Below are 18,475 nucleotides of genomic sequence, written 5' to 3' on the forward strand. Positions count from 1 at the left end.
GGATCTGGGGGCTGGAGAGGCTGCTCAGAAGTGAAGAGCAATTGCTGCTGTTCCAGGGACTGAGGTTTGGTTCCCAGCACCCACATTAGGCAGCTCCCAACTGACTGTAACTCCAGCTCCAGGAGATACAAGATCCTCCTCTGGCCTCCTCAATCACCTGCACATACTTGCTTATGCAAGCATGCAGGCACATTTATGTACATTCTGCCTGGAAGGAAGTAGACTCAAAGGACAGGTATGTATAAAACTATGCATGTAAATATTTTTAAAGACTAAACAATAGCGAGTGATGAGTTCAGGCATTGGCAGTGGCTAAGGTGGGGACAGAATTCCTTCATGCTGTTTTTATGGTGATGAAATTGTTCTACATTTCCATTGTGGCAATGGCTACACAAACATACCTGCACACACGTATGTATACCTGCACACACCGATACACACACCTACACACACATCAATTTCACTGTACATCATTAGTTTTTAAAGCTGCCTGGTGATACTGTACTGTGAACCAAATCAACAGGCAGCAAAGAGCCTTGGCTAGTGACTGTCCATATAGGGTACTCGGTTCCTTTTACTTCACTTTCCAGCTCTTTCCTCCTGAGTCAAGAGCCAACACCTAGTAAGTGGCCAGAGTCTACCATAAGGAGAACCCTTGTGCTTTGTACTCTTTGGAACTAGAAAAGTCTCAAGGAGCCTGTGAATAAGCATCTGCACCACACCTCAGACCATGCTGCAGTCAAGTTAGTTGAAAGACCTCTTTTAATGAAACCATTTATTCCTGAGATCCATAGATGTTGTCAGAAATAGGCTATGTCAAAAGCCAGATGCAGATCTCCTTCTTAGAATGAAGTCGGTACAATTGTGCCTTCCAGAAGTCGGGGCCACACCCTCTTTGGTAATGTCTAGGTGTGATCTTAGCACTGCTGTGCTGCTGCATGCACTGCTGTGCTGCTGCATGCACTGCTGTGCTGCTGCATGCACTGCTGTGCTGCTGCATGCACTGCTGTGCTGCTGCATGTACTGCTGTACTTTGATGCATTGCAGCCCGGATGAGCTCTAACTGAGTCGCACACAGTCACCCGGGTGATAGCAATTATTATGTAGATTTTTTAAAATGAAAAGTCCTTGTGTTTCATTTGGCCATGTCTATTTATTTCTACCAGTGAGGTACTATAAAAGACAAACATTGCCAGCTGCAATGGCGCATGCCTTTAATCCCAGCACTCAAGAGGCAGAGGCAACTGGATCTCTGTAAGTTTGAGGTCAGCCTAGTCTACATAAAAGTTCCATTCCATCCAGGGCTACCTAGTGAGAACTTGTCTCAATAAATAAATAAATTCCTTTTATTACTTTTTAAATGATAGACTTTGTTTTATCTGTATTCAGCATGTGAGCTATTAATTCGGAACCTGCTCTGCTCATGCTCAGAACCTAGAGAGAAAAAAAAAAAATATGTGCTCAGTAATCAGTCCATGTTCTGATGCAAAACAGACTTACTTAGCTCAGTCTCTGCTAATACTCTCCGATCTGTATCAGAAGAAACAATATTTTAAAAGATGCTTCACTTTCATCCCTACAGACGAAGTTTAGGATGTCAACATACATGTCATTTTAAGGATAATATGTGGCTACCGTGAGGTGATCACCACAGAGTTTAAACAATTGAGTAGTCATTCTTCAAATCTTATAACACATTTGTTGTTTTAGAAGTGAATTGGGAGACAGGACTACATTCTGAGCACCAAAACTGGGCTTTTCTTTGAATGGATTTTAAGTAGCTTAATGTGTTTGCTCTTGTCTTTACTGTGTTCTTTTAAGTGTTTGACATTTGTGTTCTATACCGTCACTAAAAGACATTATGCTTTCTGATTAAATGTGTGAACATCTACACCGAAAACAGAAACTGATTATAAGTGCATTCTGAAATACCAAAAATTATCTTTGGTTCACAGAATGATGACCAGCTTTTCTTCCCATCTCATTGGCAACTGTCAATCAGCCAGAGCCACGGATTCTGGAAGGAAGCTGATTCCTGGTTAATCCCTTCCTATCTGAGCAGAGGCAACCCCAGATTGACCTGTGTGGGAAAGCTATCTTTCATTTCTGCATCTTGAGCTAAATGCTGTCAATAAGAATAACAGTTAAATTGGGTTGACATCAACTGAGAAGACCACAGGAACTCCTCAGAGGCCAAGCGTGTTTGCATGTATCTCACCTGTCTATAGGGACCATATAGTATTAAAGGGAAATTCTATTTATTCACTCTGACAGATTCCACAAAGGGAAGCCCCAACTTCTATCCAGATCAAAACTCAGGAGCTATAGCAGCACAAACTCATGCCTGACTTAATTTGATTAAAAAAAAAAGACTCCCTAAAAATCACTTTGGGAACAGTGAGATAGCTCGCAGGTAAAAGGCACATACCACCGAGCCTGATGACCTGAGTTCAACCCTGAAGTCCCATGTCATAGAAGAAAAGAACAATGGTCTGCAAGTTGTCCTCTGACCTCCACATACATGCCCTGGTGCTCATGCCCCTACCACACAGATGGAATGAATAAGTGTAATTGTTTAAAGGCTGTCTCTGTGAAGAATTTTCCAGTGAAATCGTATTTTTAATATTCTTGGGGCTTCCTTGTGCTTTTCCAAATCTTTAGCCTCAGAAGACCACTGTCCCCTTTGATTCAATTTCCCTTTTTTATAAATTCCAAAGTTTCATCAGGTTTGTTAGGCACCCAGTTTCCTGCATCAAAACCCCACCATCCCTGAATCGCATCCTCCATCTCTCTGCTCTATAGACACACAGAGGCGTGTAGACCTGGCTTTGGGGACAGACTTCTATTTGAGAACCAGATTTGTGGCTTACTATGTGGCGTTGGTCAGTGGCCAAACAACTCTAAAGTTGGTGCCTTCATCCGTAAGTGGACACAGAGAGTTACCCACTTCATAAGGTAGTTTCAAGTTTTGTAATGGCTAATGTAAACACAATGTTGAGCGTGTCACCTGACACGGAAAATGCCATATTGTCACCCTTGGTCATCTCTCCTGCTCTGCACTGTCGTTATTAGATTACGTAGGCACACTTCAGGATTAAACCCGGCAGAGAAGGAAGTGTATCTTGCTTACTAGTTTCCCCCAGAACTTTAGAAATTGTGGGCCACGTGGTAGATGTTCAAAAAGAATTTTAAAGTAATTAAGGGTAGCTATACCTTTCACCTCCCTCCTTCACATCCCTCCGTCTGTATATGCACACATAGGTATTCATATAATTCTAAAAGAACGCTTCCGTTCTTATCCTATTATGTTATGCATTACTGGGCCTATATTTTTTTCAGTTGCTTCATAACCATTCTTGCCCCTTTTTAAACTCTTTTCTCATCACTCCTGTCTCTGACTAGAACATAAGATCATTATGGCATTTAGCTTAGATTTTGTTGATTTTTTTCTTTTTGCAACCATGTCACAGCATATAAAGGAGTGTCTGATATTTGAATAGAAAAACCACAGAAGTTTGACCAGACATTTCCCATTACCCTTTCCGGCTTAGTGACTTTACTTCCAGGGGGTGTCCTGTTCTGTTGTGCTGTCTTCTACTAGTAGCAGTACTGCGGCCCTAACGTAGAGTCCTCTTCACAGTGACCCTGACCCCATTACCCATAAACCCCGATCTGTCCATCAAAGGCAGTTCCCACAGCAAGGTGTATATGACTTATTCACTTATGCTGCTATCTGTGTGTCAGTCACAAGAGTGTATTAACTGAAGGATCTTGCTGTTCCCAGGTTGTCAAGAGCTGTTTAGATTGTTCCTTGAGCACATTCTAACAGAAAAGAGATCAGAGATAAGGGAAGCTCGATGAATCCTGTCCCATCATGCTCCCAGTTTCTGCCAACTCCTTAACAACCGGGGAGAGCAGCTTGCTGCCGACACCTCCGTTCATTTAAAGCAGGTGTTCCCAACTTAATTATGCACCCGAGTCCCCCAGCAAGCTTTTAAACTGAGGAAGACTGATGGCCGAGCCCCTTCCAGGCTTGAAGCTCAGGCACAGGTAGCATGTAAAAATTTCCATAAGAGGATTATGTGGCCAGGATTGAGAATCACTGGGCTCTGAAGGATTCTGGCTCATTCAGAACACAGCCTTCCAGACACCAGAAATCTCAAAGTCAGAGTCTTAAAGCGCAGAGCAGAGACTCAGCAAATGCTAACCAAACAGTAGCTCATGTCGGTATAAGGTGTCAGCCATCATTTAACCAATTCCACCCACAATCCTGTAGGCTGCGGGCCAGTACCACTACATCTTCTCTGTCTTCAATAAAAGCCATAAATCTGCAATTCTAGATGAACTCTCACAATTGGAAGTACTGGCAACCGATTCAAATTTCTTTAAAATATTGTCTGGGATGAATAAAAACACTTCTTGGCCTGGATTCCATTCATGGGCCATTAATGTGCAGTTTTTACTTTAAACCAACTGCTCCACCACATCATAAAAATACTTTTACATTTCTAGCATATCTGTATTAAATTCCTAGAAAGCTCGACTCCTTCATAATTCAAAAATGTCCTCGATGCTATATAGAGATAACCCATCATTGTAGTCAGACTAGTTTTAAGGGGTCTAGAACCCTCTGTGGTTTAGATTATGAGACAGGCAATTGCCTCAGTCATAGAACAATTGCTGACATGACCCCCCCCCCCATCCACCAGCATTCATCTGGACTTGCAATACATAAGACACCGACCGACCGACCCGCTTGGCTTCCACACAAGCTCCTGCTCTATGGAGCCATCCCAGATACTCGGGGGCTATAGGATCTAAGTCTATGCTACTTTGGAACAAATACAGTTCAAGCCAAGAAGTGGTGGAAGTTTAGTGGGAGGTTAATTTACCCACAGGAGATATTGCAGGTTGCATTAAAGCTTTCGGTTAGAAAAAAGTGTAGCTGGCTGTGAACTAAAAGTAAAGGAGAAGCTGAACGTGACCAGTGAACTTGGATTCATGGAAGCAACGGTGAGCAGACTGAATGGGGCTTTGGCTTTCTTTCGTTTTCCTGGCTTTTGTTCTGTCTTTCTTTAGATAGAAGAACATGGTGGCGAGCCGTGATTAGGAACAGCTCCCTGAATATGATAGGCGAGGCCCACTAGCCACAAGACGCCAGACAGGGAGACGTGTGCATGGCTCCTGACCATGTCTGCGGGTGACCGGGCTGAGACAGTGTCCTGAGTGATGGCAGAGAAATTGGACCGAAGACACTCTGACCTCACTACAGTAAAAGAAATACCATTCTGTCATGTCCTAGAAAGGATTCTTCCTGTGATAAGCAATTAACACAAAAGTGTTTCATTTGCTCTTACAAGGGGACCGAGATGAAAAGAACGTGAATATGATCCCATTGTATAACCATATTGTGAACTTCACTTGGTCCAACCTTGCAATTTACAGATGGGATTTATGTGCCATATAAACAGGGGCAGAATGGGGCTCCGAGTCCTAAGTTTTTTGCCCGTCAGCCTTTCCCCTCACCATGGTGCTTCTCTATTCAAAACATTCATGTATAAATGGCTTACACACCACACTCGCGGGCAAGAAGAGAGAAGACGGCTGGTGATAAAATGTGAGGAGGGCAACTCTGTTGCCAGTCAGCGTAAACAAAGGGAAAGGGTCCAGGCTTGCTGGGAGGTTGTATGGAGGAGGAGAGCGGTTCAGGTATGATGAGCAGAGCTGCCACCACCCTGTTATCAAGCAGCACAGATGCTGAGACAAGGCCATAGACAAGGAAGGAACAGGACAGCAGGTTCAGAACAGCTGTGAGAAAACACTCGAATGGGTGCCTTGCTCTGCCCAGCCATCATCCTGACTAACACAAGAAGGAGCCACGCTTTCATATCTTCCCGTTCATTCTCCTGCGTAAGTTCAGAATACTGTTTCTCCCACAGGTAGGGCTTTCCAGAGGATGACTGGGAGATGATTGGTTTTCAGGTAGGCATGGTGACATAGTCCCTTAATCCCAGCTCTTGGGTGGAAGAGGCAGGTGGATCTCTGTGAGTTTGAGGCCAACCTCATCTATACAGTGAGTTCCAGGACAACCAAGAGAGAGACCCTGTCTCAAAATAAATAAATAAGTATAATTAAATGTAAAAATTTAGAAGGAGAAACTTTTATCTTTTAATAAGGGAGGGTGTTGGGATGATTTTCAACAACCAAGAAATCAACACAGAGACCAACTTCCTCTTTTGCCTCTTATTTTCTTTTTACCAGATGAAGTATAGGTAAACGCCATTGCTATCCTACTAATGTAAACATAGTGAAAGTCTGGTGCCATCATTAATGATGAAACTCTGCTGTTCGAATCAACTTAAGCACCTTTTGTCTACCACATGGTCCTGCTACAGGCTTGGAAACCAAAACCTGGTGAATAAGGCCCTATTTTCCTCTTGCTCTGGTTGCTATAGTTTCTAATCTCAAATGAGTTGGGCTGTGGAGGGAGTTAAAGATTGGAAGGAAAGAAATTCAATCCACATCACCGAGGGCATGATGGCCCCTCAGGGTGTGGCAGGGATCCAAATGTCAACTGTTATTCTCAGGGAGCTGCTGTGTGGGCTCAGTACTCTCCCGATGCCAAAGACCTCTCTCCAGCTCTCCTCCAGCATCCGCTACTCACAGCCTCGCATCGGTATCAATTCAGTTTACAGGAAAGTCCCATTTTCTCGGGTTAAACCTTCTCAGATCTCCCTTCTTTTGAACCCAGGTCTCCCTCATGAGAAAACTCAGTTTTGCCCAATTGTCTGTGGACCAGAAAATTTCTCCCCAAAATAGCTAGCTACTTCACAGGTCACAGATGAGTCATGTTCTAGTTCTATCCCTCAAATAGCAGGAAGCACATGTTAATCCATTTAAGTAGCTCTCCTGCTGCCTCCCACACTTGGCTTGAACAAGATTCCACACCATGAAGACAGATCAAAGAACACTGACACCTTCAGAGCCGTCCCTGGGAGATGCTAAGGCCTTCATCCAACCTTGAAGGCAACTGATGAATCAATGCAACTATCCTATTATTCTTGTCAGTCAGAGTTTGTACAAAAACGTGATGGGTTTTTATAAAAAATATTTCAGGTGAAGGCTGAGGAGATGGCTCAGTAGGTAAGCATGCTGGCTATACAAGTGTGAAGATCTGAGTTCAGATCCCTAGAGCCCACACAAATCTGAACACTGGGATGCCACTGTAACTCCAGCTCCCCAGTGGTGAGGTGAGAGGAAGAGATGGGAGAATCCCCAGAAGCTCATGGGTCATCTAGCCTGGCATAGATAGCCATGAACAATAAGAAATCTTGTATACATGAGGTGGGAAGTGAAGACTGACATCCGAGGTTGCCCTTTGACCCCTACATTCACACCTAGCATGCATTTCTACATTTACACACATGTGTGCACACACGTATGCTCTATCATAAATCATCTGTCTATCTATCCATCCATCTTTCCATCTGTGAGTCAAATTACATATGCAAGCTACCTATTCCTACTCAGCCCCTGCTCCTTGTGGTTCTAAGGCTCGTGGATAACAACAGAAGAAATATAACCAATCAGATACCCAAATTATTTTAAAATCAGGCTGGTCATCTGCTGGGTCATGGAAAAATAGTTCATTCCAGTGGCTTGTGCTGTTTTCCTTTCTAACTGTGTTGTTGACTTAGTTCTGTCTACACAGTGTCCCTAAAAACATGCTCACAAAGTCAATCAGGGTAGGAGTTTGACCTAAAGTGTGTGAGGCGTGAGAGCTCGTGGCATTACGAGGTCAAGCTAGTGATCAATTCCTTCCCAGTGCATCCTTTTACCAAGCTGTTCTCACTTTAATTTTTAAACTTGTGTGAAATTCAAAGAACATTGAGCCGAGTGTCATTTACACTAGGGCCATCATAAAAAGGCAGATTTCTCAAAAGGAATATTGGCTGTTTTCCAGGCTGCCAGGAAGCTTTTTATGGAATCTTTTAAACCATTCTCCTTTTAGCCAGAAAGGAAAATTAAACTTGGCCAAGGGTGAATGCTCTGCCCAAGATATGATTCACTGTGACCAGAGACAGAGCTCAAGAAAAACCTTCCTAACATGGGGGAGAAGGAATGCGAAAGTCACCTACCTCACTTATCACAGAAGAACATGGAGTAACATGTAACAACCAGCGGTTTCTTTTCAGGAGGCATCTGGGTAAATTGTGCACACTTTTAGAAATTTTTCGTGTGCATTCCGCCCCTGAAAGAATGAGGTAATGGTGTGACCTCCCCCCTCAACGGCAGGCTAGTGACACTTATAACAACCCTGCTCTAAAACAATACAAACAAATAAAAGATGCTTGGGGATTTCAGTCTTCCAACACTGACAGTGAAATATTTCATGCATAAGGAATACGGAATGATACAAAAATATCCATCAAACATCAGGCAGCTCTGCTGGGTCTCTACAGTTAGTTGGTCACCCTTGTTCAGTTCTTTGTTCAAATATGTGATATTTTGGATACAGTGCTGAGCACTGCTTACCTCTTGTTACAGAAATAAATTCTGTTCTGATTCCAGTACTGGCTATCCTCATTTTAACAAGTACGTCGGCATTCTCTACAGATTTTGCAATACAGGCTTTAGTATTCAGATGGAGTGAAGCCAACAGGTGTGAAGAAATCTATTATTGAAAAGATGGCTCCCTTACACTTACAAATCCCAAGACAATAGAAGACACACCGAGTCTCATCAAAAGAAGGAAGCAGAAAATGGCAGGTAGACTTGGAATCCATGGAGAGTGGACCCAACTCAACTCTGAACCCTGCCCATTTCCATAGTCACACCAGAAAGGATGACATCACAACTGTTCCTCCTTAGGCATCCTGATTTAAAAAAAAAAAAAAAACCACCTAGAATATCTCCGGTTATAGGTAGACACAGGACATTCTGATCTTCTGAAAAGATTAGAACATTTCAAGGATTTTTAGCCTTTATTAGATAAAAATAGTCCTCTTCCTGGTGGAGGCCTGCTCTTTTCTGAAGGGAAACAGAGGAAGGGTGGATCTGGGGTAGAGAGAAGGTGTGTGTGGAGGGGGGGACTGGGAGGAGTGGAGGGAGGGGAAACTGCAGTTGGGATGTAGTATATGAGAGAAAAATGAATTTTAAAATAAGATTTTTGTCATGGTTCACATCAGTTTCATCAAATATACTTTCTATGCCTATTAAGTTATATTTTTTCTATCTTTTAATATTGTAATTTCATTTGACAAGAGTTTTTTACTATATGGCAACTTTGGAATTCTGGGAAAACCCAATTGAATAACAATTTATTATTTTTTAGGCTGTATGGCACATACATTATTGCTGCTTTTTCACACTGTGTATTTATACTAATAAGATTTTTAACTTAAAATCTTTCCTTCTTTATCTTCTCCCTGTCTGGCTTTGCTGCCAGGTTACACCAGCCACACCAGATGGATTAAAGAGCAATTTCTTTCTCACTACAGTGGTGTCTTGGGTAGTTTCTACAAAATTGGACATTTTTTTTTCTGCTTTGAAGAGGCAGAATACACTTCCAAAATCATATTGCTTGACCTTGATATTTGGTGGAAAGTTTTTAAACTCTCAACCTGATTTGTTAGTGACTACCAAACTATGCAGTGTCTGTGTGTATCCGAGACAGTTTTCCTGATTCTGTCTCTGTAAAAACATTCTGTTTTATATATATATATATAATATATATATATGTGTATATATATATATATATATATATATATATATATATATATATATATATATATATATATATATATATATATAACTGAGAGGCCTTCTTTTTTGAGACAGGGTTTCTCTGTGTAGCTTTGCGCCTTTCCTGGAACTCACTTGGTAGCCCAGGCTGGCCTCGAGCTCACAGAGATCTGCCTGGCTCTGCCTCCCGAGTGCTGGGATTAAAGGCGTGCGCCACCACCGCCCGGCTCTGTTTTCTGAAGGCAAAGAAGGAGCCGTGGATCTTGGAGAGAGGGGAGGTAGGTGGAGACTGGGAAGAAGGGAGGGAGGGGAGGGAGAGGAGGCTGCAGTCGGGATATATATTGTATGAGAGAAGAATAAAAAAAAGGAAAAATTAAAAAATAAAATATCTAAAAAAAAGCATTCTTAGGGTTGTCTCATTTAAAGTCTATTATGTCTGTAGTGCCATCTCTTCACCCGTGTGTGTGTGTGTGTGTGTGTGTGTGTGTGTGTGTGTGTTCATTGTGCAGCATGGATACATTTTTTTCTATTCTATTAATTGTTCTACAAAATGAGTTTGTGATTTTGTCAGTTCTTACTAATCTCATTTTTTGTTTTGTTTTGTTTTTACAAGACAGGGTTTCTCTGTAGCTTCGGAGCCTGTCCTGGAACTCTCTGTAGACCAGGCTGGCCTCGAACTCACAGAGATCCACCTGTCTCTACCTCCTAGGTGCTGGGATTAAAGGCATGTGCCACAGCCACCCAGCTACTCTAACTTCTTTACATTGTTTTTCTGTTTACTCTCTCAAGACAAACTTAAATGTTGCAATGTGTTTTAAAGTTATTCAGTCAGTCTCATGTTCCTATTCCTAAAATAAAAACTTACCAACAATAAAGTTTTTATCTTTGCTCTTGACTCAGAAAAAATCTACCCATGCCTTTAGAATTAGTTGAATATAATTAGAGTAACAAAATTAGAATGAATTATCAGAAATTGTTGGTTCAAATAAACTTTGTATGATAATAAAATTTACAGTGTTAGTAATTCAATTGTTTTCAATAAATAGTCAAGCAAATATAATTGCCTCTAATAATTGTCATTAATGCTAGAATTATGAAAGTATTTTAATTTTATGTGTATGGATGTTCAGCCTTCATGTATGTCTATATACCTCCTGCCGAGGTCAGAAGAGGGCATCAGATCTTCTGGAGCTAGTGTTACAAATGGTTGTGAACCATTATATGAATGCTGGGAATTAAACTCAAGACCTCTGGGGGAACAGCCAGTGCCCTTAACTGCTGAGCCATTTCTCCAGCCCCTAGAATTATAAGATTTTAAAGTCATTACACTAAACCTTCAATAGTACAAAAATAATTCCTTGTCCATTTTAGCAACAAACAGAGCAAATCTGAACTTTACAACTGTACAATGAGAAGTTTATATAAAGATTAAGCTTTATTAATACAGATGCTTGTTGACTGACACATCTGGATAAATCCATTAATAAGTTGACAATATTGAAAGTTAAAACTTAATTTGAGGAAATGGGGAGTGTCTGGAAGGAGTTGAGGGAGGGGAACTATAATCAGATATATTTTATGAAAAAATCTATCTTCAATTAAAAATAATTTCATTCATAGCTGGGCGACAGTGGTGCATGCCTTTAATCCCAGCATTCAGGAGGCAGAGCCAGGCAGATCTCTGTGAGTTCAAGGCCAGCCTGGTGTACAGAGCGAGATCCAGGACAGGCACCAAAACTACACAGAGAAACCCTGTCTCGAAAAAAAAAAAAAACCCAATAATTTCATTCTCCCACTTAACTCACCAAACACTGCAACTTAGCCTGACCTGCCTTCAGCCTGTTCAGAACACTTACACTGGCCAGTGATTGGACAAAGCCATTGAACACAAAGCCTATTTAATGACAAAGTGATGGTTAGTGCAGTTATTGAATACTTACATCCAGGAGAACAGCGACAACACATAATAATCGGGCATCTGTATCCACGGACCAAATCAACCCTGGACCAGAAAGATGTTTTAATGCTGAACCTATACAGATCTCTCCTTGTCATGTCCCTCAATCATACAGTATAACTTTTTACATTGTATTAAATACCATAAGTAGCCTAGAGATGATTTATACAGTAGTACACGGCAGAACATACATGTGCCATATGTACATACTGTACTGTTTTACATAAGGTACTTCAGCATTCATGGCTTCTGGTATCCTCAAGGGCGTGAGCTAGCCTAACAACAACCCCCAAATGATACCCAGGAACAAACATACACTGTAAAGTGTCTGTTGTTTCCTCTCCTCCTCGTGGCTTCTTTAGGGAACTGTAGCTCACTTTTGCGGCTCATAGTGCTAGCCAGGAAAAGTTCAAAATTTAAAATTAGAACTAGAGTTTCTACTGAAAGCATATTGCTTCCACATCATCACAAAGTGTAAATTCTTAAGTCAAACTACTCTCACTTAAGGACTGCTTACCAAGTTGTCCCGTCTCCTGAGTGTTTTACCTCCCCCAAACGTCTCCATTGACAGTCTCTCATTTCACCAATTGTATTACTAATAATTAGCTTTCTCATGGCTGTGATCTAATACCTGGCGAAATCAAGTTAAGGAAAGAAGGGCTTACAAAGCTTGGTTTGAAGGGATAGTCTACGGTCTTGGTTTGAATTAGAACGGCCCCCCGTAGGCTCATAGATTTGAATACTTGGTCAAGAGGGAGCGGCACCATTGAAAAGATTAGGAAGTGTGGCCTTGTGGGAGGAAGTGCATTACTGGGGGTGGGCTTGGGAGTTTTCAAAAAGCCCATTCCAAACCCAGAGTCTCTCTCTCTCCCCACTGCCTGTGGATGCAGACATGGAGCTCTGGGTAACTTCTCCAGGAACATGTCTGCCTGCATGCCACCATACTGCCCACCATGATGATAATGGACCAAGCTTCTGAAACTTTAAACAAGCTCCAATTAAATGGTTTCTTTTATGAGTGTTGCTGTAGTCATGGTGTCTCTTCATAGCAGTAGAACTAGGATATCAAGTATGGTATCAGTGGACCATGAGGCGGCATGATCATGAGGCAGCTTGTTGCGTTGCATCCACGGTAAGGAATCAAGCAGAAATCAGTTCTAGTGCTCAACTTGCTTGCTACTTTTTATTCTGTTTGGACCCCAGTCAATTAAATGGTAGCACCAACATTTAAATTAAGGTCTTCTCACCCCAATTAACACAATCTAGAAACTCCCTCACAGACATGTGCAAAGGATCTCCTACATGATTCTAGGTCCTGTCAAGCTGACAATCAATATCAATAATCATGCCAATGTTTCTTATTATATTGCTTTGAGTTTCACTTTAAATTCTAACCAGGAATAGAATGAGGAAACACTGCCTTATGGTTTTTCTGTTTCAATAATTCAATTAATCTTCTACTGGTTTCTTACTTTAAAAGCTTAACTCACTAATCGTCTGTCTTTTTGTTCCTCTTTCTTTAATAATAACTTAAAGCTCAAAGTTATATTTAAGTAGCAGCTTGACTATTTATATTGTATTTTCTTATATTACCCAAAATCTTTTTATAATTGTAATTTCTTCTTTGACTTATGCATGATTTAAAGGAGTGCTAATATTTTGTTTTTGTTTTGATTTTTCATATGGGTGTATGTGTGTTGAGGTAAAGGAGTTAATTATCCTACCACTGATTTCTAAGTGACTTTGTAATTGCATTCTTGCCAAAGAAAGTTATTTGTTTTTACACTAATTTGCTTTGTGACTTGGTTCAGAGTCGATATTTTTTAGCATTCCTTATTGACTTGGTGGGTTTTCTGGTCGTTATGAATTCCTACCTAGTCAATGAAGGGTACTAATTTCTTTACCCTCTCTTACTCTGTGATGTATATATGGACATGAGTGTGTACGTGTGTGTGAGTGTATGTGCCTGTATGTCTGTCTCTCTTTCTACTGAGTTAAATTTTCTTATCATCTAAAGGAATTATTTTGCTAAAAGGTTTTTAGTGTCTAATTAAATTTATCCACCAGTATCTTTATTTTACCTTCATATTCGAATGGTAATTTTCTAGTCATATAATCCTAAATTAGCAATTACTCTTCTCTAATAGTTTTGAAGATATTTTTACAAACTTTTCTAATTTTTTCCCTTTCAAGATATTTTGTCTTTTTCTCTCTGCATGCTTTAAAAATATTTTCTCCTATAGATCCACAGCTTTCATTCTCAGATCTCTAGCAATGAAACGTGCTTCCCTTTTCTGGGACAGCTTGAGATTTCTGAATCTGAGGATTTACAGCTTTCACAAATTATGGGGTTTTTCCTGGGTGTTATTTCATTGAAAGTTGGCTGGTCTCTATTTTCTGTTCATTTCTTTCTGGAATGCATATAAGGTAAAGGAAAAGGGCTGAGTAGGAGGGGAGCATCCAGGGTGGAGAAGGGGAGAGGAGGAGAGGAAGAAGAGGAGGAGAGGCTGACAGGGCCTTTGCATTTACCCTCTGTTACCTGGTGGACCAGTTCGGCATCCATATACAAATTCCCTGGTTACCAAATCTGGAAATCACACTCATCCCCCCCATCTCTCTTCAAATTCTCTTTTGCAATCACTGTGGCTCAGAATAACATCTGGGATTCAGTTTTTTACTTTGGGCTTTTGAGAATTTTTGACACTTTTGTACAAGCACAGCCATACATGTTAAAGTGATACTTGTTATGATTTATTTAAGACTTCTGGGGGAAATGAAAATTGATCTTTTTTTAAAAAAACTGCTTTAAAGTGTAAAAGTCCATAAAAAATATGTTCAAAAGTGAGAGTGTAAACTCCAGTGTGAACCTGCATAGCTTCCATTCCGAATGGTTATTCAACTATAGAGAGCTTCATTGAGATGGATAGACTTGGGGTCTATTGTGTGAGTTGTTTTGTTGTTTTATTTATTTTTTTTTTCAAATTTTTATAATAAAGTTTATAGAGTTTTTAAAAAATTAATTACATTGATAACTTTGAACCATTTAATACAGGCATAGTCTCTGGAACTTTTAGAAAACAAGTCTGTTACTAGAGCTACAGAAGTTGAATTGGTATGAAACAGAAGAATTGGTCCCTTGGAGCAAAGCATCATGATGATTCTCTCCCATGGTTCCTTATCACAGTGTCATCACAGTGTCGGGGCATGGGATAAGCAAGCTCAGACAAAGGGAGATGGAAGGCCTGTGTGCCTCCACTGCAGCCACAGAACATCTGAGAATTCCAGGCCCACATTAACCTTGTGAGGCAGCCTGTGAGCAGGAAATGATAACTAAACAATGTAGCATGGAGAATTCCACAGACATTCATTGCTTTGCTCTCCTGTCAGGTACGAGTGTTTTAAAACCCGTTCAGAGATGTAACGTGCCTGGGACCAAGCGTGGTGACAACTCAGAGGACAGTCTCTGCCCTTGTAGAACTCTCACGCTACTCATGAGGAAGAGACAGTTACGTGAACAGGCGGGCAAGAAAGAAGAATGTAGAACATGCCAGAAGGAACATGAAGAAACTTTTAAGCAGGAAAGGGGATGAGGGGACATGTCAAGAAGGTTGTCATTTTACATAGAGAGGTTGGGAAAAACCTAGCTGAAAAAGTGAATTTGAGAAAATGGAAGATGAGGGGCAAGCCAGGAGGCTGTCTGTAGACGTCAAGAGACGATGAACCTGAAAATGTTACTTAAAACATGCATTGCAAACTCTTGCTATTGACTAAGCAATTTATCAAATTTTGGACAGGAAAACAAACAAAAAAAAGAGGTTAGAGGAGCTAGGGAACAGAGAGCAGGAAGCCCCTGGGGGTTCTGAATGCCCCTGTACACAATTTGTATTTTTCCCTGAGTGAGGACAGGAGCAGGGCCCTGTGCTAGTTGTTTTATAGCAAGGGTGAGGCAGATATTTCAGACAAAAAAAGATGTCAGAAAACCGGAGGTGGTTGTGGCCAAGAGAAGACTTCATGAGCAGGGAAAACGATGTCATGCTTTAATATCAACGGTGGAATTCAGCAGAGGAGGGGAAAGAGAAGCTTGAGATGCATGAAAGAAAGGAAGGGAATTTGCAGTAGTGGTTCCCTAGAAGAGAGGGGGAAGGTGGAGTGGGGATGGGAGGGGCTCTTCTAGGGCGGGATGCTGGACGGCTCACGAGCAGGAGGTGCCATGGGGACGGCCAGGCAGGTGAGCTCACTGCAGTGAACACGTGAGAGCAGCAGGAACTTTTCTCCTGACTGCACCCCCACCCCACCCCAGGAACGGGATGCAAGGTCAGCTCGGTGTGACCACAGAGGACAATGTACTGGTGGCTGATACAGGGAAGTAGAAGGGTCTCGTGGCTGATAGGCAGGCCTTGGCTGTGACCCTTGTTCATCTCAGCTACTCAGCGTTTCTTGAAATACAATGGTAAGAACCTTACCTGCCTTAAATTCATCTCATCATGCAAACAGAACCCGGACTAGCACTTTTCTGAGAGGGAGGGAACATACTCAACCCTTATTCTCACAACAGGCACCCCATGTGTGTTGTCTGTTAGCTGGTGTTGTCATCAATCACTCAATTGCTTATGATCAGGTAGATTGTGATGCTTTATACCCACTCTCTTTTCAGGAGGTTTGTGCTCACCAAGCTTCGAGTCATCCCCAAAGGATCATTTTCTGGATTTGAGGACCTGGAGAAAATGTAGGTATCTGATGCGACTGTGTGAATGTTTTGGGTGGACTTGGGTCATGTCCAGCGTGGCTTTCTATACATGTGTCCATCCTTACCAGGGGGCCCTGTCAGCAGACTTAACAAAGCATGGATTAAACATATTTGGGAAAAAAATGTCCTGCTCTGTATGTGTGTGCGTGTGTGTGTGTGTGTGTGTGTGTGTGTGTGTGTGTGTGTGTATAATTCTTATTATTGTTATTCCATAACTGATAAACTATTATAACCATTTGTATAAATTTGCATTGCATTACATATTACAAGTAGGCTAGAGTTGATTATGCTGCAGTACACATGAATATATGGGAAGATTATACATGGTATATACAAGACCTACATGCTGTATGTAAGTCCTGAGCACCTATGGATGTAGTGGTTAGGAACACGTCCTAGAACCTCTATTCCATGGGAAGGACTGCACTTAGAAGTCACCTGATGTGCCGAGCATCTTTTGCACAGCTTCCCGTTCCCTCTCCCTATCATGCTTCCTGCCAATGGTGTTTAGGGACAATTGCTGATTCTAGTGTGACGGTCACAGTCAGCATTTCATTTCACTCTTGTTTGGTTTTTGTAGAAAGGGTTGCTTTCCAGAACCCTTCAACTAGACATCTCAGAAAAGAAATCATTTTTTTTATCTGTTTACAGTCTTCTTTCAAAGATATACCTCTACTAGTTCTGGCTAGTTTTGAATCAACAGCAAGACCTCACATCTGTGTCCTTTAGACCTCTGGTTCCTGAGTCATCTGTGCAAGTAACAATCAGTCTCTGATATGCAAATGTTTGAAAGTACTGAGAACATTTACAGGACTGGCCAAGAAGTCTCCTTTGCTAGCGCAAACACCGCCTTTTTATCGATGTGGTTTAATTTAGAGTTGGCTCCAAATGGATTTTCTCAAAGTGGGGTGCAGAAGCCAACCCAGAGTGAATCTTCCCACATCATAAGTAACATTTTCTTTCTTTGAAGGCCTCTGGCCTCCGCTCCTAGGATTTAAGAAGGGAGGCATGCTCTCCACACTGACACAGCCGGGGTTCAGAACCTACATGGCAGTCAGTACAGAGATGCGCGGAGTATTCAGAAAAGGAAATATTTTTACGGTGATGAGGTAGAAGCCACCCTCCAGTTCATGTGTTTCTCCTGGAAACTGTGGGATTTTTCCACTTAGTTCTTCCCCTTCCCTTTAAGAATATTTCTTGGCCGGGTGGTGGTGGTGCACACCTTTAATCCCAGCACTCGGGAGCCAGAGCCAGGCAGATCTCTGTGAGTTCGAGGCCAGCCTGGTCTACAGAGTGAGCTCCAGGAAAGGCACCAAAACTACACAGAGAAACTCTGTCTCGAAAAACCAAAAAAAAAAAAAAAAAAAAGAGAGTATTTCTTGCTGATGTCTAGGGAAGAGGGAAAGTGATCGATTACCAAAAGGAACACAGTGAGAAAAGCACTGTGCTTCCACAGTTAAACCACCTGCTTGCAAGCCAGTGGGCAGAGCACTGGTGGACTGCTAGTTTCCATGTAAACTGACTATGTAACCTTGAAATCTCCTTTAAGGCCTTTGCTTCCTCATCTGTGTTTGAGAAAGAGACCTTCAACGTTTTATCAGATGAGAACTCAATTTAAAATGTGCTGACTTCCAATGTTTTTACCTGGTAAAGATACTCAACACGTCAGGCACGAATCTGAACAGAGCTTACCATGAAAGCTGTAGAGCCGGAGAGATTTGGGCTGAGGTATGCTCCTTGGGAGATTGGCCAATGCCCTGCCAATGATGTAACATATGCTAGATGATTGTAAGATACTCCTGGGTCCCCCCAACATCCTTCTGTCTGCATAGAGACAGAAATAACGGCTATCACAAATAATCCACCCATAAAATTTCACCTGACAGATATGACTGGCCCCTCACAGGGCACCCAGCATCAGGTGAGAGCATCATATGGTCAAAGAGCTGGCCAAGACGAGCTGACATAACAATAATACAAGCAAGGAGGCAGCTGGTTCGGTACCGCAGCATCTCCAGACGCAGCAT

General features: G+C 41.7%; 1 protein-coding gene across 1 annotated transcript in view; it reads left to right on the forward strand.

The window, feature by feature from the left end:
• The window catches only part of Fshr (follicle stimulating hormone receptor), a 179,618-nt gene that overhangs the window by 58,544 nt on the left and 102,599 nt on the right, over positions 1 to 18,475 (forward strand). The window contains exon 2 of the mRNA XM_037197963.1: positions 16,356 to 16,427. Within this exon, the coding sequence (XP_037053858.1) occupies positions 16,356 to 16,427 (72 nt within the window). The remainder of the gene's footprint in view (positions 1 to 16,355; positions 16,428 to 18,475) is intronic.

This window comes from Peromyscus leucopus, chromosome 22 (assembly GCF_004664715.2).
Source record: "Peromyscus leucopus breed LL Stock chromosome 22, UCI_PerLeu_2.1, whole genome shotgun sequence".
NCBI classification, from domain to species: domain Eukaryota; kingdom Metazoa; phylum Chordata; class Mammalia; order Rodentia; family Cricetidae; genus Peromyscus; species Peromyscus leucopus.